At 47.8% G+C, this 25,923-nt stretch overlaps 2 protein-coding genes across 3 annotated transcripts in view; one reads left to right on the plus strand and one right to left on the minus strand.

Annotated features, from left to right (window-relative positions):
• UBE2E1 (ubiquitin-conjugating enzyme E2E 1) overlaps positions 1-15,448 on the plus strand; it is an 80,258-nt gene extending 64,810 nt beyond the window's left edge. For both annotated transcript variants that reach the window (XM_006883343.1, XM_006883344.1), the window contains 3 exons: positions 11,716-11,848; positions 14,357-14,504; positions 15,351-15,448. In XM_006883343.1, coding sequence (XP_006883405.1) covers positions 11,716-11,848; positions 14,357-14,504; positions 15,351-15,448 — 379 coding nt within the window. The remainder of the gene's footprint in view (positions 1-11,715; positions 11,849-14,356; positions 14,505-15,350) is intronic.
• A 2,785-nt stretch (positions 15,449-18,233) lies between these two features.
• The window catches only part of NKIRAS1 (NFKB inhibitor interacting Ras-like 1), a 23,537-nt gene continuing 15,847 nt past the window's right edge, over positions 18,234-25,923 (minus strand). The window contains exons 2-3 of the mRNA XM_006883345.1: positions 23,937-24,178; positions 18,234-18,476 (exon numbers count right to left, since the gene is read on the minus strand). Of these exons, the coding sequence (XP_006883407.1) occupies positions 18,234-18,476; positions 23,937-24,178 (485 nt within the window). The remainder of the gene's footprint in view (positions 18,477-23,936; positions 24,179-25,923) is intronic.

Below are 25,923 nucleotides of genomic sequence, written 5' to 3' on the forward strand. Positions count from 1 at the left end.
AGGAAGTGTTTTCAGATTTAACCTTAACTGAATTTTTTTTTTAATTAATTTTAATGAAAGTTTACAGAGACTTAGGGCTTCCAGTCATTCATTGTTGCACTTTTCTCCCTCCGTCCTCCCCCAGTTCACTCCTCTCCTTGAAAGGAAAGAAAAACTCTCTCATTGTTACGCAGTCCCTCCCTCCAGGTCCACTCCACATGCAGCCTTCGTTCTGGACTCCTGTCATGACAATAATATCCAATCATATATCCTTTTAAACAGTTTTCTCCCTCATCTGTTTCAGTGCCGCATACATCATTCCTCCCCTCCTTTTCTGTCTTCCTTCAACCCTGATGTCAGTCCTGTTTTACAACAGTGGCCCTATACAATATTTGCCCTTTTGTGGCTATTTCATTCAGCATGACGTCCTCCAGGGTCATCTGTTTTGCGTACTATTTCATTATTTCCATGTTTTTTAGTGCAGCATAGTATTCCACTGTTATACCAGAGCTTCTCTATCCATTTGTTTGTTGATGGGCACTTGGGTTGTTTCCAGCTCTTTGCTGTTGTGAACAAAGCCGCAGTAAACACGATGTACGTGGAGGCAAGGATTTTGAAGGTCTGTTTGACGTACTTTACGCATGTGGCCAGGAGGGACCAGTCCTTGAAGAGGGACATCATGCTTGGGAGGGTGGAGGGACAGCCCAGGAGAGGAAGACCCTCGATGAGATGGATTGATTCAGTGACTGGGGTAGTGGGGTAGGTGTGTCAGAGATGATGACATTGTCTCAGGATAGAGCAGGATTCAGTGCACGGGGTCACTGAGTCGGAGCTGACTCGACAGCCCACACCAGCGGTGACATGGTACACTGTTGTCTGATGTACCCGCCGTGTGTTATTTAACTTCCGTCCTGTTGATGTCTTGGCGTGTCCCTGAACTTGACCATTGTTCCCAAGGTCGTCTTACATACACTTGTACCCAGCCAGTTAATGCCCTGCAGGAAGGTCTGAGGTGCAGGCTTTCTTGGCAGAGTGTGTCCGTCCTCTGTGTCCTGAAGATACGCAGTGCAGTCTAGACAGACCACCGCTGCCCTCGCCACCAGCACTGGAAGGCGGGGCACCTGTTCCTCGCACACTACCCTGTTGTCCTTGCGGACCGTCGAGTAGGAACTGACCCATAGCTGACCCTCCACCGGGTTTTCAAAGTGGTAAATCACGAGAGGAAGTTGCTGCCCATCCTTCTCCCTCGGAGCAGCTGGTGGATTCGAACCATGTACCTTTGCGTTGGCAACACAATTCCTCCTCAGAGATTGGCATCTTTTCCTTGACCTTTAATTTGTGTTTGCTTTGTTTGTTGGTCTTCTTTTGAGAAATACCTTTGCACTTTACCCACTTAATTAGTACATATGGTTGACGCACCATTAATTACATACTGTACCTCTCTTCCCTCCACTCTTAAAAGCTTTGTTACAGTGTCTTCATAGTTTTCCATTATTAAGTAGTCAGATCTGTTCATCTTTTCTTTGTTGATTTAAATCTTGAGTGCTGAGCATTTCCACATCTGGAAGCCAACCCTGGAGATGAAGGTGTGAGTACAAAGAACTTATGCAGAGGCCATCGCTGGTCTAGGCTGAGTTGTGTTGTATGTACCCATAGGCTGTGTTACTCCGCCAGTTCAAATCCCCCAGCGGGACCATGGTAATGTGATGGTCCGTCTCCTGTTGGGATTTCCAGTTCTGGAAACCCTGGGCAGGATGGGCCATGAGTTCTGACTTGAGGGCAGTGAGAGTGAGTGAATTTATTCAGTTCGAAATAAAAAGGTAGACCAGGGAGGACAGACAGTTGGTAAGGACACCTTACAGGGACGCTCTGGTGTTCTCACAGGGCCTCGCACCTGCAACCCCAAGGTCACCCCTTCTCTGGGATTCTTGGAACTCAGGGGATGGTCAGCTCTCAGTGGGTGACCACTGAGTGAGTGAGTGACAGCCTTCCTGTGAGCGTTATCCCAGGAGAGCCTGGGCCATTGGGGAAAAGAACTGTCTCGCCCACTGACTAGTTAATGATTTGCTAAAAGGTGCCCTTGGAGATTATTCCAGTGAGTTCCAGACTCAGAGAAGTAACCCAGCCAGTACACCTGCCTTACCTATTGGGGGCTCGGCTTAGCAGGAGTTTCTTACGTGGGCCTGTGCTCTGCAGACAGCTCCAGGGGTGGCCTCGGTAGGGAGTGGTGCTGCTGTCCCAAGCGGAGCGCCTCTCCGGCGGTTCAAATCCACCGTCAGTAGCTTGGGAGGACGATGGACTCTTTCCTCCCGTGTGATTTGAATTCTCCCAAAAACCTGCTAGAGGGTCCGGTATGAGTCGGTTCCAACTGCATGGCAGGGAGTGGCATTATTTCTTAATTTACAGCTGTACAAGGCTGGGCTTATCTGAAAGAAACTGACCAGTTCATCGTGGTTTGACCCTTTGCTGAGAATGTGCATTACTGTCTCAGATACACTGAACCAGAATTTGGAATGTGCTGGTATCTGGGGTGAAATGCCAGTTCTCAGCAGAGGGTTGAGCTGGAAGAAACCCATTAAAACTCAGTCCTCACAGAGGCCCTGGGCGCCCGGGAAGACACGGTGGGAAAACCTGGAACTGAGGGTCAGAGCAGGCTCTGCAAGCAGCTCCCCTTCCTCTGTCACCTGCAGGCTTCCACGGTACGTGCAGAAAGTGACCCGCACAGACCCAGGGGGAGCCATCTCCCCTTGTTTACCTGGAGGTCAGACTGCTCCATTTAGGGACCGTCACTTTTAAACAAATAAAAACCCAGACACAGAGCTGACTCTGGAGTGGGTTGTCAAGGCTGCCGTCATACAGGAGGACATTGGCCCCCTCTCTCTGACAGAGGTACCCCGTCTGGGTTAGAGCACAGCTCCCCGCTGAAAAGGATGGAGGAGAGGAGGGTCTGAGAGGCAGTGGTCCAGCAGAGCATCTGGTGGATTTGAACCGTGCATCTCTGAGATTCTTGCCACTAGGCCACCAGAGCTCACCTAACATTTTAGTTCTTAATGTCTGGTAGAGTGTTGTTTTTTTTTAGATGAATAGGAATAAAAGTTACTTTAATGTTTAGCCAATTGTCTTTAGTATTTTCTAATAATCCACCCTGTGAGTCTCAGATGTTTTCATTTTAGGGCTTATTTATTTTAGGGCTCTTGAATGTTTTTAAGGATCTTAAAGAGATTTTGTTTATGTTACAGCTCATAATGAATGAGGTTTTTATTGTTTTTGGAGTAAAGCTGGAAATAGTTTCTATTAAAAAATTATAAATTATTAAAAATATAATAATTTAAAATTGCCACAAAAACTTGGTAACATAGTAACGTTTTTAAGTTAATGGTAACTGTCTTCCAGAAGAAAAAGTTAGTGAGAGAAGTGGTAGGGCTTTACATATTTCAAATTGGCTCCACGCATAACTTAATAAGACGACAGCTGGATTTTCCTATCTCTGTCTGGATTCAGTCTCTTGCCACATTACACCTCATACCATTTCGCAAAAACCTCAATAATATAATTATGAGCAAGTGAGAGTGAAAAAGACAAATACCGTTAACACATTTACAAAAATAGTTTTGACCTGAAGGCATTTGGAGGCCCACCGATCAAGCCTCTCTCTAAGGATTTAAAATGCCAGTAGCGAAAGGCAACTCACACGCGTTCACACGGAAAGATCTGTAGGGAGCTGAGTCAGATGAGAAGGGCCCTACTCTGGGGGAGTTTTACCCGGAGTCCTAGAAGGAAGGGTCAGGTTGGCAATAAACACCAGCCAGTCTTAGTTGCTTGCTATGTTTGAGAGAGCTGGACAGTGGATAAGGATGGCAGAGAAGAATTGCTGTCTTTGAGCTGTGGTGCTGGAGAAGAGTCTTGAACATATCATGGACTGCCAAGAGAACAAACTGTCCTGGGGAGGGTGAAACCAGGTTGCTCCTTGGAGACAAGGTTTTTGAGGCTTTGTCTCACATACTTTGGGCATGTAGCCAGGAGGGACCAGTCCTTGGAGAGGGACATCTTGCTTGGAGGGGTAGAGGGACAGCGCAGGAGAAGAAGGAGACCCCAGGAGGGATGGGTGGACACAGTAATTGGGGTGATGAGGGTAGGAGGGTTAGAGACGGTGAGATTGGCTCAGAACTGTTGTGCATATTGTTGCTGTGTGTCACAGTCGACTGGTGGTACACAACAACAACAAGGGTGCCAGACTTGAGAGGCCAGCAGGGCAGCTCCAGGCTCCTTGTGCAGTGAGTGCTCCGCATAAACAGATAACATCACGTCTGAACACTTTGAAAATGAAGGGGGAAAAAATAATTGGGTTTTTGTATTGCTGTTAGTTGCCATCAGGTCGCTTGCAACTCATAGTGATCCTGTTTATAAGAGCCCTAAACCCTGCTCTGTCCTGTGCCGACCTCACTGTCTCTGACACACCTACCCCCATTACCCCAGTCACTGAATCAATCCATCTCATCGAGGGTCTTCCTTTCCTGCGCTGTCCCTTCACCCTCCCAAACATGACATCCCTCCAAGGACTGGCCCCTCCTTGCAGCGTGTCCAAAGTATGCATTATTATTCGTTAAAATAAAACTTCTACCAAGCAGTAAAGCAGATACACAGCACAGAATGAGAGACCAAGGTATCACTGTGGGACGCCCATTCAGCCAGCTTCAGCTTCCCCCCTTGCTCCAGCGAGACCTCGAACCTGTTTTCACATACGCCCTTCTGTCACTTTCCGTGACTTCACTGTCCAGCACATGGCCCTCCGGCCCTGCCTCCGTGGCCCCCCTTGAGTTACTGTGTAGAAGTCCCCCCAGGGGCTGAGTGGGAGATTTATCGTGAGAGATGTCTTGTGTGGTTAGACTGGAACCCGCAGCCCAGCTCATGCCTCAGGGCACAATCACTGCACGTGTAGGTAGACACCCTCGTGGCTCTGTTATTAACGCGAGAGGAGAGAAATCCACGGCCGTCTGGAGCTAGGTCCTGCTTGGACCCTCCTTCACTGTCCTATAGGGAAAGGGCAGGTCAGCATCAGCTTGGGGAGTTCCTGCAGAGGGCCATTCAGGTGGCCCACAGGCAAGGAGTCACTCTGCCAACGCAAAGGCACAGGGTTCGAATCCACCAGCTGTGCCGAGAGAGGGAGATGGGCAGTCTCCTGTTGTGCCATTTACAGCCCCCCTGAAATCACCCTGGAGGGTCAGCTGTGGGTTCCGACTTGAGCACCCACCACCACCTTTATCCCGAACACTTACTGCCTGAGCCTGGTACAGGAAGTCGGGCCTTTGTGACATAAGACCTGCTCATCTTCTGCCTCCTGTGCCTTCTGCGGACCCCTCTGCCCCCAGTCCTCTCGGGTCCTCAAAGTAGAACCACTTTGTCATAGTCCTGAAGTTAATTCTCATAGTTGAGGACGGCCCATCAGAGGCCGTGCCCTTTAAGCCTGCTTTGCCAGCTACTAGTGTGGTCTCGTCTGTCCCCCATTGTTGCCAGTGGTTAAGCCGTCAACTCAGAGCCTAGCAGCTGGAACCCCTCCCTCCACGAGGTCCCTCAGCAGCCCAGCAGGTACCCCAGCAGCCTGGCCTGCTGATCTGCCTCCAGCAGGTCCTCTGTAGCCCTGCCACCCGGCCTGGTGGTCGGCCTCCTGCAGGTCCCCCAGCAGGAACACCCATGGAAGACTTCTCTGCATAGAAACAGCGCTGGTGTCTTGAAATCCTTTACTTGCAAATGGCTTTGAAAGTCTTTTTCTTGTCAAAATCATGTCCTTACTCTTTTCACATGGATCTGGTTTTTTTTTCCCTGCACTGGAATATAAATTTCCAGAAGAGGTGCATTTTGACAGCAGCATATACATGAAACTGAAGTTGAACGTGCAGTGGGACGAGAAGGAGCTGTGGTGATTTCTTGCCCCACCTCGTTGGAGAACATGTAACTGGGCAGTAGTATGTCCTTACAGCAGCTGTTTATGGTCGTGCTGGACACTGCAGAGAGAGAGAGAGTGAAAGAGAATGAGAGTGTGAGTGTGAGAGAGAAATTCCTTCTCGCTGGACACTGCAGAGAGAGAGATGTATATGTGTGTGTGTGTGTGTGTATAATTCCTTCTTGGAGTGGAAAATCTGATGCACATGGCCACAGAGCTCCGCACTGAACATCCAGACATTTTCCCCGTGGGCCACAAGCCCTGTGTTGATGAAAAGTTAAAGCACAAGGTCCTTGAAGGTGAATCAGCTCTGTGCTGCAGGCCCTGGGTGGTGTGGAGGGTTCCTGCCAGGCTGTTAACCGAGGGATTAGTGCTCAGAAGAGCCCAGAACATCAGGGCTGTGCTACAGGGCGAAACCAGCCACCACGGCTCCCCTGGGGTGGGGCCCCCCGTCTGCAGCAGTCCCCCCTGAAGATGTGCAGCCTCCCCAGAAGCCTGGTGGAGGGAGCTGCGGGTCACTGTCCACTCTCCTGTGCGGGGACAGTCGCTGCCCCTGGAGCGTTTGCAGCTCTGTCAGGCCTGGGACAACAGGCCGTCCTGTCTCTGTCTCATATCACGGCTGTGGCTCAAACTGCTGACCCTTCACTTAGCAGCAAGCGCTTCACCCACTGCACCACAGGCCACCTCTGCTCTGTACAAGAAAACCTTGGCAGTTGATTGCTGTTAAGATGGAAGAACAACCCTGATCTATCGCGTCGGGCCAGGGTCCCTTGCCGGCACCCTCACGTGTTGGACTGGCGGTGGTGGTGGTTTGTACGTAGAGTCACCAACTCAGAGCTGATGCTCACGCTGGTTTTTAGAGACAGTCAGTTATGCAGGTGGAGATTGCCTGTGATTCTCGTGTGGAGCATCTGGTGGATTTGAACCACGTGCCTCTGGGATTGCAGCGTGGCTTCTTACACCCAGGCCACCAGGGCTCCGTGAACGTCAGGACTGTCGGGTAGTTTCCAACAGATGAGGCCACACCATGCGTTGGCATCAGCTCAGCAGCAATAGGCTGGTTTCTCCTGTGCTGTTGGAGCCTCTGCTAAGAACCCGTGTTGACAGCCATGAGTCGTGTTCCGTCCTGAGTGTCTGCAGTTGGAAGGCACAGCCCTTGCTTGGGCCCGCTCTACCCCAGCATCACTGTCTGGCCCTCCTGCACACCCCTCTTGGGGGTTCTTCCCCCCTTTTTACCATTTATTGATTCTCTCCTTTTTCTTTCTTTTTTTTATTTTAATAATTTTAATGAACATTTACAGATATTTCAGATTTCCATTCATTCGTTGTTGCACTTTTCTCCCTGTCCAGCCCTCCCCCGTCCCCTCCCCCTCAGTTCGCGCCTCTCTTTGAAAAGTAAAAGAAAAATTCTTTCTTTGATATATGCCCCACACCCCTCCCACTGCCCCAAGTACACTCCACTATGCAGCCTTAATTGTGGACTCTGGGGGTTCTTTTATGGATGCCAGCCCATTTGGGGAGACTTAAGTTGGCCCTTGGCGCACGTGTTCTGTCCAAAGCATGATGCCCTAAATATGTTAATACATAAAAACCTAGTTACTAGGGAGCTAGCTGTGTGTGTTCTTTCCCCTGGCCCCTAGCTAGCTGTGTGTGTTCTTTCCCCTGGCCCCTATTACTAGTGGTCAGTCAAGCCCTGGTCCCAGCCTCCTGTCCCTGGAGAGAGTCTGGGGGCCAAGGACCCTTTGGTAGACTTCCCCATCATGTTGTCTTCTGACGAGTAAACGGAAAAATGGATTTTGAACCATGTGAATGTTTATTGTATGGAATATATAATTGACTTCAGATTTCTTTCTTAGCATTTTAATTCAATATTTGCTATTGATTTTCCCCTAGTCTTAACAGCACAGTATTATTACCAGGGTTGATACTTCTTATTACGCACACAGTTAATATAAGACAGTAGGGGAGAGAGCCTGATAATATAAATGGCAAATATAAATCTAGAAGGTTCAAAAGGAGAATTGATGTTGTTACATAATGTTTTCCATAACAGGCTTTTTAGACCTTTAACTCGCTTAAGAATGATGTTTAATGCAAGTTCTTAAGACATTAGGTCCTTAGGGTTGGGTAAGAGAGTGTGCATTTCCGCTAAGCCCTCAGAGAGATTGCTGATGTTGGGGGTTTCCTCAAGGTGCACTCTGCCTGGGGAGATTTCAGAGACAGTTAAGGTGCCGGCCTAACCTACAGGAACCCCAGAAATCCCAGGTAGAGAACAGGACGAGGTGAGCGCAGCCGCTGCCCACGTGCAGCACGTGTCTTCTATCCAGTCTGTCCCTCCATGTTCAGGGGTGATGTTTCCCCAGAATCAACCAGCTGAGCATCAGAAATATTTGGGGTGCAGAATTAAGGGATCAGAGCAACCCACCGAAGGTTCAGAGGAAACATAAGTGCCGTTTACATGGCATTTATGTTGTATTAGTTATTACAAGTCATCTAGACATGGGAAGGGTGGAGGGTCGGCGGAGGAGAGGATGACCCTCACCCAGGTGCATTGAGACGGTGACTGCTGCCGTGGGCTCTTGTGTGTCAGGAAGTGTGAGGATGGCGCAGGACAGGACAGGGCTCAGATCTTTTCTTCACGGGGTCGTTGTGAGTCACACTCGACTTGACAGCAACTAGCAGCCACAGCAGACATGGAAGGATGTGCACGGGTTAGATGCAGACATGCCGTTCATAGAAGGAACCAGGACACGCCCGAGGAGGACTGCGTAGAGCAGGTGTGGTAGCTAGCCTGCACTCACGGCCTAGAACACACACATCTTGATGCTTACAAACGTCTGAGGTTTATGCGGCCCCATCCAGTGAGGAGTCGGGCACGTCACACTTGACAGACAGGAGGACTCCACACCCTGAAAGGCATAAGCGAGGGGGCCCTCTGTCAGGTACGGAGAGACCCCTAATGACCGGACCCAGAAGGGAATCCCTGTCACCACCGTAATGCTCTCTGCTGAGGCCCAGTGCTTGTTCAAAGACACTTGGTGACATCAGATAAGGTGGTGTTCACACAGCGGCCACCCACGTCCTCATGGACCTTGACTCAGTGATAAGGAGTTGTGCTGCCAACACAGAGGTCTGCGGTTCCAGTCCAGCGCCTGACATGTGGGAGAAGGACGGGGAGTCTCCTCCCGTGTGATTTACAGCCTCTGAAAACCTCCGGAGGTCAGCTCTGGGTCAGTTCTGACTCGTCGGCAGCGAGACAAGGAGATTGTGAATATTAAGCAGCACATGGCTGGACATGCAAACCCAGCTTAATGTTGTTTGTGTATTTTTAATGTTTTCTATCAGGCCCAGAACAGTAAAGCAGAGAGGGTGAGTCTTTGATCTGACACTGAGCATTCAAGCAGACGTTCTAGCCTTGACCAAGTGACTGCCTTCCTCTAAGGCAGGTTGCGGGTTTGGGTGTCCTTTTGCTTCATAAATCTGTTGTAGGGGGGCTGCCTTGGGCTTGATTTCCACTCGTTAGTTCTCTTTTCACCTCCAAGTTTTGACAACCAGAAATGTCTTAGCACTGCCAGCTCTAAGGACACTTCCTGCTGAGAACGCAGGGTTAGAGGGAGGGATTGTGAGATGAGGGTGAATTTCATATAAACAGGTGGTTTGCTTGGTCTTCTCGACCTGTTTTCAGAGAACACGCCTAATAGCTCTTGTCATCAGTGTCAACATGTAGAGTTTTTACATTTTTTCTTTGTTTTCTCTCCCTCCTTCCTTCTAAATCTTCTCTTTTAAATGAACTTGAACCTGATTTTTAACTGGTTGGCAGAGAACAACTTGACTATACGGAATTTGTCTTCAATTTTTAACCTTCACAGAAAGTACTGCCTAGTACATGGCCATTCAGTAAATATGTGATGGAATGCATCAGATTCATATTATATAATTATTTGAAGTAAATGTTTGCCTGCGCTGTAGAAACTATTCCACGTATTGACAGACATTCTTTAAAGACTTTTGTTGTTGTTGTTGTTCTTTAATTGACACATGTCATTATTCTGGAAGTATCTGCTCCTAATTCAGGTTTTAGAAACTCAGAGGTGAAAATTTGTAAGCTCTCCGCTCAGTACCGTTACTGTGTACACAGCCCAACAGTGTCACATTGATTTTGTTTGTTAAGTAGACCACACCATTCCAGACACGTTTTCACCCTCTTATCCCAGAATTGCCACACTCAGTACTTTGTATGTGCGTATTCAGCTTTTCATAGCTTTTAGAGTTGAAGGTTTATTATCAAAAACATTTCTTACTCATTTCCTTCAATAAAAGCACACCCTAGAAACAAACACATCTAGTAGAGTGATTGCTTTTGTAAGTGTTTTTGCCAGATGATGGTGTAAGCAAGTAGAAATAACAGTGAATTAACAGGTGAAGAAGAATTGCATTCCAGCTGGTGGTAGTGTTTGGAGAACCTTGGTAATACTTCAGTAGATACTGACATGGGCATTGCGTAAGCTTGTTTAGTGCTTGTGAGCCCCCTCATCTTTTTTTAATATCTTTTTTATTATTATTCAGTTCAATGAACACTTACAGAGATTTTGGATTTCCATTCATTCATTGTTGCACTTTTCTCCCCGCCCACCCCTCCCCCAACCCCAGTCCACTCTTGTCCTTGAAAAGCAAAAGAAAAACTCCTTCATTGGTACACAATCCCCCCCACCCCGAGTGTACTCCACTCTGCAACCCTCATTCTGAACTCTTACGATAATCATAATGCCCTAAAATATATTACTTTTAAACTGTTCTCTCTCTCATCGGCTTCAATGCAGTATACATAATTTATCCCATTTTTCTCAGTCTTACCCCCAACCCTGATATCAGCCTCATTCTACAACAGTGGCACCATGCAGTATTTGACCTTTTGTGACTGAGCTACTTCACTCAGCATAATGTCCTCCAGGATCACCCAAAAAATATGGAACGCTTCACGAATTTGCGTGTCATCCTTGCGCAGGGGCCATGCTGATCTTCCCTGTATCGTTCCAATTTTAGTATGTGTGCTGCCGAAGCGAGCACAGTCCCCTATCTTATTCAGCATAGTCTATAATATATAAAAAGTTCTGTTACCACCTTCTCTCGAGGGTAAGATTATGGGGATGAAAATAAGGAAAGCCAGAAATGATGTTCGGGGCAATTTCTTTATATGCACTTGACATTTTCCAATGATGCGGAGAGACTGGAGACTTTAGTATTTCTTGCTGTGAAGGACTAGAGAGGTGTTACTGTTCTTTTCTCATCCAGTTTACTTGACTACGGGCTGCTCAAATCGTTGCAGCCTCCCATTCATTCGACTCTGTCCAAAAGTCATTTTTTATGAAGAAAATTCACACATTAAATTAAAAAGAAGTGAAGCAGTCTCCCTCACACACATGCCTACCACTTCTTAAAAATGAAAAGTTTCTGGTGCCAGTTAACAGTTAGTTGGGTTCTCTCTGCTGTTTCCCACCCCGGTTACCCGGTGACTTCAGTTCCATCGATCCCAGTGTCCATCCCGGCGTCCACGTGCTCTGTGCTCTCTTGGTTCCTTTCCTGGTACTCGAGTTTCCCTGCCCACTCACTGTCTTTCCGTGTCACCCAGATGGTTTTTAAGCGAGGCGTCAGACGTCTGGCCAGTGCCCGTTGTTTGTGATAGAGGCTGGCCTTGGTACAGTAGTCTCAGGGGGCCTGTGGCCTCTGTTTTTCCAGTTTGTCTGGCTGGTTTGGTATGATGTCACCACGGCTTACCTGTTGTTGTTCCTCCACAGCGCTGGTCCCAAAGGTGATAACATCTACGAATGGAGATCAACCATCCTGGGGCCGCCAGGGTCTGTCTATGAGGGGGGAGTGTTCTTCCTCGATATCACCTTTACACCAGAGTATCCCTTCAAGCCTCCAAAGGTAAGAGCTTCCTTTGACTTGTACTGAATGGTACTAGCTCCCGTGAGAGAGAGACTTGAGATTTTAATCACAAGTACTCACAGATCTATGCTAGGCTCTAGTGAATCTAATAACATTTGAACATACACAGACCGCTCATTTGGGGTTAACTCCGCTGTATTCCAGAGACCATTTCTAAACACTTTGGGTTTTGGTTTTTGATGTTTGTTTTGTTTTTTACTTTGTTATATGCCATCAAATTGGATCCAACTGGCACCGGAGGAGATTGCCCATCTTTTTCTCCAGCGGAGTATCTGGTGGATTTGAACTGCACGCCTTTACGATTGTAGCACAGCTTCTTGCCATTAGGCCACCGGAGTTCCCTGGCACTTTGGGTTTTTAATGTTCCTTAAAATGGCGACACTTATAGTAATATGATCAGCAACCCAAAATTGATCCTCTGTTTGCAGCCCTGTAGGAAAAAAATTTTTATGGAGAGCTGCAAGTGGTGTCAGAGTATCTGTGCCCTAAAGCAGTTACTCAGACTTCCTGCCTTTGAGTGGGAAACCCATTCATAGCTAACCCTCCACTGGGTTTCTGGTGGGTGAAGAGCTGTACTGTGAGCCTTAAGGCAGCCGGTTCGAATCCACCAGCTCTCTGCTCGAGAAAGGTGGACAGTCTCTTTCTGTGGGAGTTACAGCCTCTGAAAACCTGCTGGAGGGTCAGCTTTGAGTCGATTGTGACTCAGGACCATGGAGTTGAACAGAAATCCCCCTGGGAGGAGATGGCCTCTCGTCCTCCTGAGGGGCCCGCAGGTCACTAGTTGGCAGCTCAGTTCCCGAGGCCCTGCACCCCCGGGGCTCCCGACAGCAGGAGGACCGTGCGCATCTCCGGCCTCGGGTTTGTGACCCTTGGTGGGATTCTCATCTCCAGTGCTTGCTTTCCTCCTCTGGACTAGGTGGGCATTGCCCGGACCCTCTTCCCCTATCAGAAGGGACACCTCCTGAGGATGGACAGACAGACGCAGATTCAGGGGCAGCAGGAAAAAGTCGTTAAATAGTCCTCTGGGGACTGCTTAGCACACAGAGGTGCTAAGATTTTTCTGAGATGTAACAAACAGTATCTGTTGTTTTAAATAGAAGTAATGAAAAGGGCTTTTTTCTTTTTAAGTGTTGGAGTTACAGGTAATTTTGTTTTCATTCCTGTCACTGTCCCCCACCGTGGAAATCTGGAGGCCAAGCAGAATGACCCTTGCCTGCACGGCCTTTCCTAAGGGCTTGATTGCATGGTCCTTACCTGTCATTGATGTAAGACTCAGAAAAAAGCAGAGACAAGCCTCACCTTCAGATTTTTTTTATTGGGTTATATGGTCACGTTTGCCAAATAAGCATTTTAGGTACGTGTATCTGCTGTGTTGCGCCTCACTTTGGATCTGACATTCTGACACTGCAGGAACTCTGGTGGCCTGCTGTCAGGGAGTTCCACTGTCCACTCAGGGGCAGGTGGTTCAAATCCTCCAGCTTCTCTGTAGGAGAAGATGGGCACTCTCCGCTCCGGGCAGTTTACAGCCTCGGGGAGCCCACGGGAGGGTCAGCCGTGAGTCCATTCCGATTCCGCTGCAGTGAGAGTGCTCCGTGGACGAAGACAGTCACTTCCCCTTGAGATTGACATCTTCTGCACCCCACTGATGCTGATGCGTGAGGGTTGGCCGGGGGGATCGGAGCCACTCGGGCTCAGGATTGCTTTTAATCAGTGTAGTACTGCGAGCTAACACAAGAGGTCAGCAAATCGCTTTCAAATCTGAAATGATGGAGAAAGAGCAGAAGGGCAGGAGATTAATTTGCTTATTAGACTCTAAGCCAAAAGGTCAGAATTTTGAATCCACCATCTGTCCCATGAGAGCAGGACAGGGCAGTCTGTGGTAAAGGTTTTTAGCCCTGAAACCCAGTAGAGTAGAATCATGAGCTGGAATAGACTTGATGTCAACGGCGGCGTTGTTGGTGTCGTGTACCACGGAGACAGGCCCGATGCGTCCTGACCCCCCAGCAGGTCTTAGAGACTGAAGATCGCACAGGAGGCCCAGCTCTTTATCCCCAGGCCCCCAGAGACGAGAATGAGGGGTCAGGATGGCCTCACATGTATTACAGCGTTTCTTCACCTGCCTTTCATTAAAATCAGTATTTAAATAAACCCAAAGTTAAAACCATCACCTCATTTGCCTTCTTCAAAACTAATCTTAGGGGGTTTTGGTTATTTTCAATGAAGACCACTCACTTGAAAAGGTAATTTTGTGGAGCTCTGGTGGCTTAGTGGTAAGAAGCTGCATTGTAATCCCAGAGGTACGCGGTTCAAATCCACCAGATGCTCTGCTGGAGAAGGAGAAGCACTCTCTTCCTGGACCAGTCAGATCCAGTTTGATGGTGAACACACACACACACACACATAAAATTTTTTTAAAAGAAAAGGTAATTTTGTCAAGTGTTCCGTTGCTCTCTCTCCACGTTGAACACCCCTTTCTTTCTGTTTTAGGTTACGTTTCGGACGAGAATCTATCACTGTAACATTAACAGTCAAGGCGTTATTTGCTTGGACATATTGAAAGATAACTGGAGCCCCGCGTTGACCATTTCTAAAGTCCTCCTCTCTATCTGCTCGCTTCTTACAGACTGCAATCCCGGTACGGCCTGGCATCCTTTCACAAGCTCTTCTTCCTCACCTCAAAATGCGTGTTTAGCATAAAAGCAGCTGCTGTGACTGGGGCTCAGCCTGGCTTCCTCCTGAGTAGAGTACGGAGGCGAGTCGTGTGACCCACCGGGGGCCCTGATGGTTGCCCCTGAGTCAGTCATGGGCTTAGTGGGCAGTCTCTTTAGAACCTAACACGTCACAGAAGAAACAAAACCGAAACATCAGTTGTGGTGTCTGGTGGGAGAAAAGTGGCGTGAACCCCATTGCCTCAGCAGTTACCCTCATAGAATTTCCCCATCCGTGGTGTTACCATTTAAAGCCCAAGGGGAGCTCTGGTGGCCTGGTGGCAAGGAGCTGCAACTACAATCCCAGAGGCACATGGTTCGAATCCACCAGATGCTCTGCTGGGGAAGGAGGGACAATCTCCTCCTGTACCAGTCAGATCTGATTTGATGGTACACGCACACAAAAATAATAAAATAAAATTTAAAAAACAAACAAACAAAAAAAAAAAACATTTAAAGCCCAGACTAGCAGGTGGTCCCCATAGATGAGGTTTCCGGGAAGCACGTGTGTGTGTGTGTGTGTGTCCATGAGAACCAGGAGGACTGTAGAGCCCATGTTCATGGATCGCAGCTCAGAGCTACCTGTGTGTGGAGCACCCCTGCTCTGTCAGCACAGGTCAGAAAGCTCTGTACGGCGAGGTTTTTGTTGTGTCTTTGTCTGGGGTCATAGATGGGTTTGCCCATACACGCTGGTCACACCTTGTCCCCAGTGTCACAAGGGTATTGGGCGTGTCCTTTTTCTCAGGATCATAACCCAGTCTCTTTCCTTCCAGCCGACCCTTTGGTGGGAAGCATTGCTACCCAGTATATGACCAACAGAGCTGAGCATGACCGAATGGCCAGACAATGGACCAAGAGATACGCCACCTAAGCCGGTCCCGACAGTCCTGACGTTGTCTGCCACCGAAGAGAGCTGCTTATGATTCTGAAGGGGTGGGGGAGGGCGGGAGTTGGTGAGAGTAGGGTATTTCTATAACAGATATTATTCAGTCTTATTTCCTAAGATTTTGTTGTAACTTAAGGTATCTTGCTACAGTAGACAGAATTGGTAATAGCAACTTTTACAACTGTCATTAGTTCTGCAACATTAGCTGAAATGTAGTTCAGGAAAGAATGTACATTTAGACATTTGGGTTCAGTTGCTCGTAGTTTGTAACTTTAAAACAGCTTAATTTTGTACAGGTTCTACACACGGCCATTTACATCAAGTCCTTCGAGACAACACATTCTTTTGTTTCTTAAAAAAAGAAGTAACTTAATAAATTGGATCATTCTCTCCTTGGGAGAGAATATCGCTATTTAACAGAGGTTTCGAGACTGTCATCTCATATATTTAAGATGGACACATGGCTCTAGGAAATGAGTAGTTACTGTATTTTTATTTTCTACGTCAGTCTCCTTTACTGTGAAGAGACTAGGTCAAGGTTTGAGTTGGGGCTTGTGAAGACCTGTAGTGAAATACCTTAAGCTGTTAACTGTCAGGGTGGAGTCGGAGTTGCTCAGTGGATTGGTTACGTTGCGGACGACTTAACGTCTGCATTTGTTACTGTGCTAATAAACAATATTAAAACCACCCGGATCCGTGGCATTCTTTTACATGCCTCTGTGGCTTGCTTGCAGTCTGCAGATGCTTCCGTCTGATGAGAGGTTTGATTTCTTTACTATTAAAACCCTAGAAACAATTGCAGAGCTACTAGATATCACCTACCATGCATTCAGGCCACGATTGCTACTTGAATTTCTCTAACCACCCCTGCAGGGTTGACCTTGGAGTGTTTTAGCCAAGCATCGTTTGAGAGCGTGGGTGACATAGGGTTAAAGCACTCTGCACTCTGCAGAGAACCCCAGGGTCAGTGGTTTAGACTCACCAGCTGCTCCCCAGGTGAAGGGTGTGGCAGCGGCCCCTGAGAGTCCAGCCCTGTCCTGGTCACTGTGAGCTGGAATCAAGCCATGGGGGCAAGCACGCCGGGAAATGGGCCTCTGTGCAGTTAAGAGGGTCCAGCTGGTACGGACACTTCAGAAGGTGACCTGGCGCTCAGTGACCGTCCCGAGGGTTTGGGCCTGTCAGCGGTGCTAAGGACAGCATCAGACGTGGCAGGGTTCACATCTCTTGTTCCTGGGGTCACTGCGAGTTGTTGTCAGCTCAGTGGCTCCAAACCACAGGAGAACATAGAGCAGTCATGTTTCTCTCCCCAGAAAAACAGCGACACAGGGTGACAGTGCACACATGGGTTTATTAACAGCTTCTAGAAGGAGCAGTCGCTCCAGGCATGAATGCAAGCCTACACTGCATTCAGTAGGAAAAAAGCAAAACGGGCCAGGATAGCATTTATTTAACAATAGTTTGAAATGTAAAGGAATAGTCTACAAATGTACAGTGTATGGGAGGAGGTCAGAAGGGTCGGCACTCGATGGCTGGAGATGAAGGCTGGAGGTGATGGCCACAGATCCACATGGTTCTTCTTTAATTTGTTTATAGTGCATGGGAACAGCAAGAGGTGATTTCTAACTCACACACCTTTTACACCTAAGCTCAACTCATAGAGCTGAACTAAGCCACTGAACACGTAAAAGTTTCCAGTTCGGGATTACACTTAACTAGACGTTTCACCATGTTTCTTTGCTAAATAGCTTGTTTAATAATTTTGTTTAGATCACGTGAGTGCTTTTACAGTTGAACCCGTCAGTAACTTGCTTCCTAATCGAGTTAAAATGCTGCCAGCTTTCCAGATAGAGTGCTACTACTCACATTGTGGCAAGCGGTACATAGTACAGGCTCAGAAATCCTCAGTGCTCAGAAAATCACAAATCTTCAAGGCGTCGGGAGCCCGCTGCTGATACAGCATTTCATTCCAAATGGCCGAGGACCCAGAGACTATTCCAGAAAGCCAACTATTTCTTCTGAAAAACAGAAGCTCTCTTGTCCTTAAGTTCTCGGCCTTTTTCATAACAAATGTGGTGCAAGTGTTTCCCTCTAGTTCAGCCAGAGGTCTGGCGGGCGATGGTCTTTAATGATGAATTTACTCAGACCACTTACCTCAGGTCATTTTAAACATGCTGTCTGAGCTTGGGTTTTGTTCTATTTTGCACAATCCCCCTAAGAGAAAGTTTAGTTTACTTAGAATTTTTTTTTTTTACTGTTGGATGGGGCAGCAGAAATAAAAACCTTCAACTGATTTCTGATTTAGAGCAGCTGCAATACAGACATAAAAGAAGTTAAGCTTTACAAGACTAAGCAGTTGATGCTTAATTATTGACTTTTTTTAGTTAATTTTTTATTTTCAATTAATTTTTTAAACTGGTTTATTTACAAACTTCTTATTCGATTAATGAACTCTTAAAAGTTATGCCTGAGCTAAAAAAGAATTAGAATGACTGCTGTGTGGAGGAAGTAGAGGACAGTTGTGCATAGGTACACTTGCATACAAGTAAAACACTTCAGGGTTTGGACAAGTCTGACCTAAACATAATGAAGAAAGTGCTGATTGCAGGAACAGGCTTGAAACGGGGACTGAGGAGACGGGTCCTATCATAGCCCGTAATAAGCTGGGACTGGATCATCCTTGCGTGCTCTGACTAAAGTGCTCTAAGTGACGTCTGTAGGGGGTAGGCATCCTCTCCTCCATGCTCAGACGCCTGGGGGATGACTGACCGGCTCAGCTCTCAGAGCTCGAGTTGCCCTTATTCTTCCTGCCGGGCAGCGGGAAGCTGGATTTGCTCTGCGGCTGGGAGAGCTTACTGGCCAGCAGGGTGAAGGGCTCGATGAGCGTCCTACGGTCCGTGACCGTGACCTCCCACAGCCGCACCTTCTCGCTCTTCGCCCACTGCTGGGCCACTTCTGCGTCCACTTGTCTCTGCTCAGAGAGGTCAAGTTTGTTTCCTAGCACGACAATGGCCACCTAGAAGTAAGACAGACAGAGATCATTCTCAGACTTCGCCGGAGGTTATGAGGAAGGAAGAAAAACCCTCTCCAGTATACATTATTTATCCCCTTTCTCAGTCTCCCACCAACCCTGATGTCCATCCCGTTCTATAACAGTGGCCCTTCTATGCAATATTTCACTCAGCATGATGTCCTCCAAGGTCACCCATTCTGTATAATACTGCATGAGTCCCCTGTTTTACAATGGTGCATAGTATTCCATTGTGTGGACATACCACAGCTTCTCTATCCATTTGTTTGTTGATGGACACTTAGGTGGTTTCCAACAAAGCCACAATAAACATGATCAGGTATTATTGTCATGACGAGTCCAGAATGAAGGCTACACACTGGAGTGGACTTGAGGGGAGGGGATTGTCATAACAATGAGTTTTCAAGGAGAGGAGTGAATTGAGGGAGGGGGTGGGCAGGGAGAAAAGTGCAACAATGAATGAATGAAAATCCAAAGTCTGTAAATTTTCATTAAAATTGAAAGAAAATGGGGAAGGGGGGATCTAAACAACTGATGTCCAGCGGGACCCGAGTAGACATCACTCACATACGTGTTTGCAGAAAATGTGGATGTTCAGAGTAACAGCAGTGAGATCTTAACTCAGGTAGGAATGGAAGACAGGAAATTAACACAGGAGTAATGATTTGGCCCAGAGGTTTCTGGATTTCCGTTTGTACCTGATGTTTAGAAGCCTGGCAAGACGATGTTAAACCAGATGACAGCTGGAGCCAGCAGGGAGAGTCCTAGCAGGTGCAGTTCTGTGCCCGGGAGCCTGAACCCCACTGGAGGGGGCGCACTCAGTCCCAGGAAGGGGCCTCCTTCCAGGTGGCACACTCACGCGTCTTGGACGCCGGAGCAGGTGACATCCTGCATCCTGAATGCAGATTCACTCCCTCATGATAAATGCGCCCCACGCCCAGGCACCTGGTGAGCAGCTGATAAACCAGCGGCCGCTTCCACGTGGTTGACAGGATACTCCGATTTGGAGAGTGATCGCAAAGGAGATAGATGGGATTTAACCGTGCAGGGAGGGCAGAAGAGATTGCCAGGGACAGGGTCCTGTGTCCACCTGGAGCTGACTCCCCCCCACGCACGTGAGGCCTGCCTTTCTGGCTGGACTGAGGAGTAGGGCCCAGGCTGCCTGGCTTCCTGGCACCTGTGGAACTGGCCAGCCCTCAGCAGCGGCTGTCCCAAGTCGGATGTTCACATTATCTCTCTCCCATCACCTGTTTCCAGTGCTCCCATCACCATCCTGGCAGCTGGCTCAGCCCTGCAACCCTCACGGTCTGGCAGCCCTCGTCTCTTCCCCTCCTGCCATCACCGGGCCCGCCCTGTGGTCAGGGTGACAGGGTGTCCTTGCCCCTCAGTGCCGCTTCCAACAACGCACTTTCCTAAAAGCACCTGCTGGCGCCCGTGTCCTCGTCTCCCACCACCTCCCTGCTGGCTCTCGGTCACTGCCCCGCTTGTCTCAAATCCCAGTTGGCTCACCTGCCGTGAAGGTGGCCCTTCCCTGTCCCTGGTGTCCACAGGCTGCAGGCATCGTACCGTCCACCTCAGCTGAGCATTCACCTGTGGTCACGCCCTCCTCTCTGCTCTCAGTGTCAGGCCTTCCTCTCCGTGACCTAACACTTAACGTTTCTAAACACCACAGTCTCTGCCACCTTTATCACTGTCCTCCTCCTCCTCCTCCTCCTTATCCGGATACCCACTTCATTCACTCCCTGGTCACTCCTGTCCCCTGAGATTGCCCTATCAAGCCTCCTTCCCTCTGCTAGGAGTTTAGCAAGGAGCTGCACTGCCAACCCACAGGTACATGGTACGAATCCACCAGCTCGTGGTAAAGTGGGCAGGCTCCTCCCGTGCGATTACTGCCTCAGAACTGCCTGGAGGGTCAGCTGTGAGACCGTGTCAATTGGAGGGTGCACAGCACGACCACCCCCATGCTTACAGTGGACGCTTGAACCTAACCGGAGGAGACCACACCGCACTGCTGGGACACACCGCAGGCTGGTGTTCTCCGGAAACAGTCCTACAATTTTACAGTACTGTATATACAAAACAAGTACAGTCACGCAATTACCATCAAACGCGTACCTTGGTCCTCTCTTTAAACTTCAGCATCTCTCCCTCCACTTTACTTCACAGCTGATGACTAAACTATTTCAGTAATAAGGGGGCAATTGGGACAGTATGTCCACCTTATCCAAGAGTTTGCCAGCCTGCAGACAGACACTCACGTCCTCTTAACCTGGACAAGAACATCACTCCAGAAAGAGTCTCCTTGTTACATCAGTTTCCTCCCCTCATTACCAATTTAAATCATTATGAATTAGCACAATATTCTGTCTCATCTTAAAAAAAAACACGAAAACAGTTTCTATGAAGATGGCACCGAAAGCCAAGAAGGAAGCCCCTGCCCCTCCCAAAACTGAAGCCAAAGCAAAGGCGTTAAAGGTCAAGAAGGCGTCCTGAAGGGCATCCACAGCCAAAAAAAGAAGATCTGCACGTCACCCACCTTCTGGCTGCCTAAGATGCTGAGACTCCGAAGGCAGCCCAGATACCCCCAGAAGAGCCCCCCTAGGAGAAACAAGCTTGACCACTATGCCATCAAGTCTCCCCTGACCACTGAGTCAGCCATGAAGAAGATAGAAGACAACAACACACTTGTGTTCATTGTGGATGTCAAGGTCAACATACACCAGATCAAATAAGCTGTAAAGAAGCTCTATGACATTGATGTGGCCAAGGTCAACACCTTGATCAGGCCTAATGGAGAGAAGAAGGCTTATTCAACTTGCTTTGGATGTTGCCAACAAAATTAGCATCATCTAAACTGAGTCCAGCGGGCTAATTCTAAATATAAATTTTTCTCACCATAATAAAACAAAACAAAACACTTTTTACCCCACATTCTCTTGCAGCTCCAACACCAATTCCCCTCTGCTCCCCTTTATGGCAAAACTTGTCAAGAGCTGTCTCCTCATTTCTCACACCCACTCCAGACTTCATCATACTACTTGAAGCTGCTCTTTTCAAGACCTCAAAAGTGAAACCTGTTTGACTTTGTCCACTTTCTCCTCTCTTTTTAAAGTGCCTTTTAAGGACACCCCTTCTAGGTTTTTCTCCTACCTTCACAGTCACTTCCCCTCAGGCTTCTTGGCCGCTTTCCCCTCTGCTGTGCCATTTCTAACTGTTGACATGCCCAGGGCAGGAGTGTTTCTGTGCAGTTTATAACTGTTTACGTGTCCAGGGCAGGAGTGTTTCCACTGGACTCTTCTCTCCTTGTCCCCCAACTGTCTACTGGTAGCCAGGCAGCTGAAGGAATCCATTTACAACAAGTCCAGAGATAATCTCTGTCCTGTGTGAAGGAAGGAAACCGGGACACCGTCTCACACAGCCGACACGGACAACATCTATGCAGCAACTCGCATGAATTTTCAGGGAAACAGGCAGAATGAGAAACACTGATCCCGAAAGATGACACCTGTGAGTTGCCATTTCTAGAACATTCCTGAAATGACTCAATTACAGGAGTGGGGAGTGCTTGACACGGGCTAACGGACCGCGGGGAAGGAAGCAGGCCAGCTGTGAAGAGGGAACCCGGTATGGATGGGAATGCTTAGTATCCTGTCTTGAGTCAAGGTCAACAACTCCCTGGTTGTGATAAAGAGTTCCGTAAAATGCTGCTGGAGAAAACGGGGTACTTGGGGTATTATGTCTTCTAGTAAGTGCATCTGCAATTATCTCAAGAGTTCAACATTAAATACAAAAGTGCATGCAGCCAGTGCTCTGAGCTAGTATGTCAGATGTCTGTCTAAATGAGGAGAAAGTCATGTGAAGACGTGAAAGGTGACCAGTGTGTGCTCAGCAGAAGAAACTGACCTGTGAGGGACCAACGCGGAAACCACGTGAGGTTACCCCGATGGTGTGAAAGGGAACTAGTAAGATAAAAGGCAAGATTTAATGCACACCCGTGTTTATCACGGCTTTGTTTACAATAGCAAAGAGCTGGAAACTACCCAAGTGCCTATCAACAAACAAATGGGTAGAGCAGCTGTGGTATATCCACACAATGGAATACTACGCTGCACTGAAAAACAAGGAACTCATGCAATATTATACAAAATGGGCAACCCTGGAGGACATTATGCTGAGTGAAGTATCTTAGTCACAATAGGACAAATACTGCATGGTGTCACTGTTATAAAGCGGGCTGATATCGGGGTTGAGGGAAGACAAAAGGAGGGGATGAATGATATGTACTGCATTGAAACAGATGAGGGAAAGAACTGTTTAAAAGGGATATATGATTAGGTATTATTGTCATGACAGGAGTCCAGAATGAAGGCTGCACAGTGGAGTGGAGCTGGGGGACGCTATTGCATAACAATGAAAGAGTTTTACTTTTCAAGGAGAGGATTGAATTGAAGGGAGGGGGTAGGCAGGGAGAAAAGAGCAACAATGAATAAATGGAAATCCAAAGTCTCTGTAAACTTTCATTAAAATTAATTTAAAAAAACCAAAAAAGGCAAGATCAGACTACAGTCACATGGACCTTATTCATAATGGATACTTGGCTAAAATCCAAGCATTATTTCACTTTGTTCTTTACACTGCAGACATGGGTCCTGTTGAGTCAATCAGACAACAAAGAGCCAAAGGAAACAATAACTCCTTTAAATAACCCTCTGGTGGCCTAGTGGTAAAGAGTTGCATTGCCAACAGTGGGAGATGGAGTTCAAATCCACTGACTGCTCTGTGAGAAAAAAGATGGGCAGTCGCCTATTGTCCAATTTATAGCCTCGGAAAAGGCTGAAGGGTCAGCTATGAATTGCTTCTGACTCAACAGCACATAACAATAAACAAAACTACTTAGTAGGCAAGGGAATCATTACAATTTCAGCCTATACACAGAGATGAGCAAGAGGCAAAAAAGTTACCGATCTGACTCAATCTTCTCAGGAAGAGCACAGAAACGGAATTCAATTTCATTATTTAAGTAGTGGTAGTTAGAGAGCTCTGGTGGCCTAGTGGCAAGAAGCTGCACTGTAATCCCAGAGGTACGCGGTTCGAATCCACCAGATGCTCTGCTGGAGAAGGAGGGGCAATCTCCTCCTGTACCAGTCAGATCTGATTTGACGGTAACACACACACACACACACACACAAAAAGATAATAATAATAAAAGTGGTGGCTGGAATGGATCATAGCTGATCCTTCAGCAAGACTTCAGAGGCAGTTAACTTGAACAGGAGGAGACTGCCCCATACTCCCCCCGGGGAACATCTGATGGATTTGAACCACATGCCTTTGGGACTGCAGTGCAACTCTATCTTCTAAGTAAATACCTAAAAGTCCACGCTATAGTTCAAATCACATTCAATGTATAATTCACATTTGGCGTTTTTAAATATCTCCACTTACTTCCTTTTTGTCTTTGAATTTATCAATTTCTTTCTTCAGAAGCTCCACTCTTTGAAAGGATTCGAGGTTATTCACACTGTACACAAGCACAAAGCCGTCCGCGAATGAGAAGTAATGCTTGGGGAGCTCGACACCTTCCTGGAGGCCTCTGGTGTCATAGAGATGGAGCTGTTCCTTCACCCCCCGGTCGGTTTCCACGGACGCCATGTACACATCCTCCATTGTCTCACAGTCTTCCATTCCTGGAAGGTCAAAAACAAAGACAACCTTGGAGACAATTCTTGCCCGACTCACTTTTCTGAGCTTTGGCGGATGCTTTTCTCGGGCTCTGGTTTGTCATATTCAATGGTGCTTCCGTGATACTGTTTTTTCTTTAAAATGAAAGATAGTGTTAGCCTAAGAGCTTGTCAAGGAATGAAGGAGTAAAGAAACTGATACTTCCAGGGCGCTCTAGTGGCCTAGTGGCAAGAAGCTGCACCGCAATCCCAGAGGTAAGCAGTTTGAATCCACCAGATGCTCTGCTGGAGAAGGAGGGACAATCTCCTCCTGTACCAGTCAGACCTGATTTGACAGTACACACAAAGTAATGAAATAAAATAATTTAAAAAGAAAAGAAATTGATATTTCTATACAATGGCATACTGCTCAACCATGAAGGGGGGAAAGATCGTCCCAGATCATCTTGCGACATGGGTGCAACTAGAAAACACGCTGAGAAAAAGAAAGGAGGAGGGAAACCTCACTCCTATGACATGGTCAGAGCAGGTGAGCGTACGGAGACCAGGGTTCACTGGGGGGCCGGGATCTGGTGAGGGCAACCATGCTCTAGGGAGGGGTCAGGTTTGGTTTCTAGTGATAACATTTTCATGTCATGTTATGTTATGTTATGTTATGTTATTTTTTTTTGTGTGTGTACCGTCAAATCGGATCTGACTGGTACAGGAGGAGATTGTCCCTCCTTCTCCAGCAGAGCATCTGGTGGATTTGAACCACATACCTCTGCTCCTTGGAGGCAAGGATTCTGAGGCTTCGTCTAACATACTTTGGACATGTTATGAGGAAAGACCGGTCCTTGGAGAAGGACATCATGCTTGGTAGGGTGGAGGGACAGCGCAGGAGGGGAAGGCCCTCTATAAGGTGGATTGATTCAGTGACTGGGGTAATCGGGATGGGAGTGTCAGAGGCAGTGCGATTGGCACAGGACAGAGCAGGGTTTAGGGCTGTTGTACATAGGGTCGCTATGAGTCGCAAGCGACTCTATGGCACATAACAACCACCACCTCTGGGACTGCAGTGAAGCTTCCCGCCACTAGGCCACCAGAGCTCCCTTAGTAGTAACATTTTAACGTGGGTGAAGTTGGAACAGCTTTATGGTGGATACCACTGAGCTACTCACCAAAATGAAGCCTGAGGTGGCACTCCACAACCACAACCACAATAATAACTAAATGGAGATGGACCACGGATGCTGGTGCTGTTTTCCTCCAGACTCAGAGCCCTGGTCTCCTGGGACACTCCAGCGAGTTGGCATGACAGTTCTCATGTCTGGTCGGTGGATCGCGTCTGGGGTCTTAGAAGCTTACGTGGCCCGTCTGAGAGGCAACTAACTACTGGTCTCTATTTGTCCGAAGCAACAGAAAAAGAAAACTCAGGGAGCTGAAAAGGAAATGGTCTACAGACTTGAACCACGGACTCCTCATCTTCAGATCAGAGGAGCCAGGTGCTTCCCCGGTACCACACAGGTATTTCTGGTTATGGACGCAGTACACCAGGCCGGACAGAATGAGGGAAAGGTACACACCAGAACTTCAGTCTTAAGAGTCCAGCCTTACACACCTATGTTCACAGCAGCGTAATTCACAATAGCAAGGAAGTGGAGGCGGCCTAGATAGATGCCTGACAGCAAATTGAGAAACTGTGGTGCATTCACATAGTGGAATAGTATGCAGCACTCAGGAACAATGACTGATATCTAAAATGCTATGTA

This window comes from Elephantulus edwardii, unplaced genomic scaffold (genome assembly GCF_000299155.1).
Source record: "Elephantulus edwardii isolate Elephantulus edwardi_28Jun2011 unplaced genomic scaffold, EleEdw1.0 scaffold00027, whole genome shotgun sequence".
In the NCBI taxonomy this organism is placed as follows: Eukaryota; Metazoa; Chordata; class Mammalia; order Macroscelidea; family Macroscelididae; genus Elephantulus; species Elephantulus edwardii.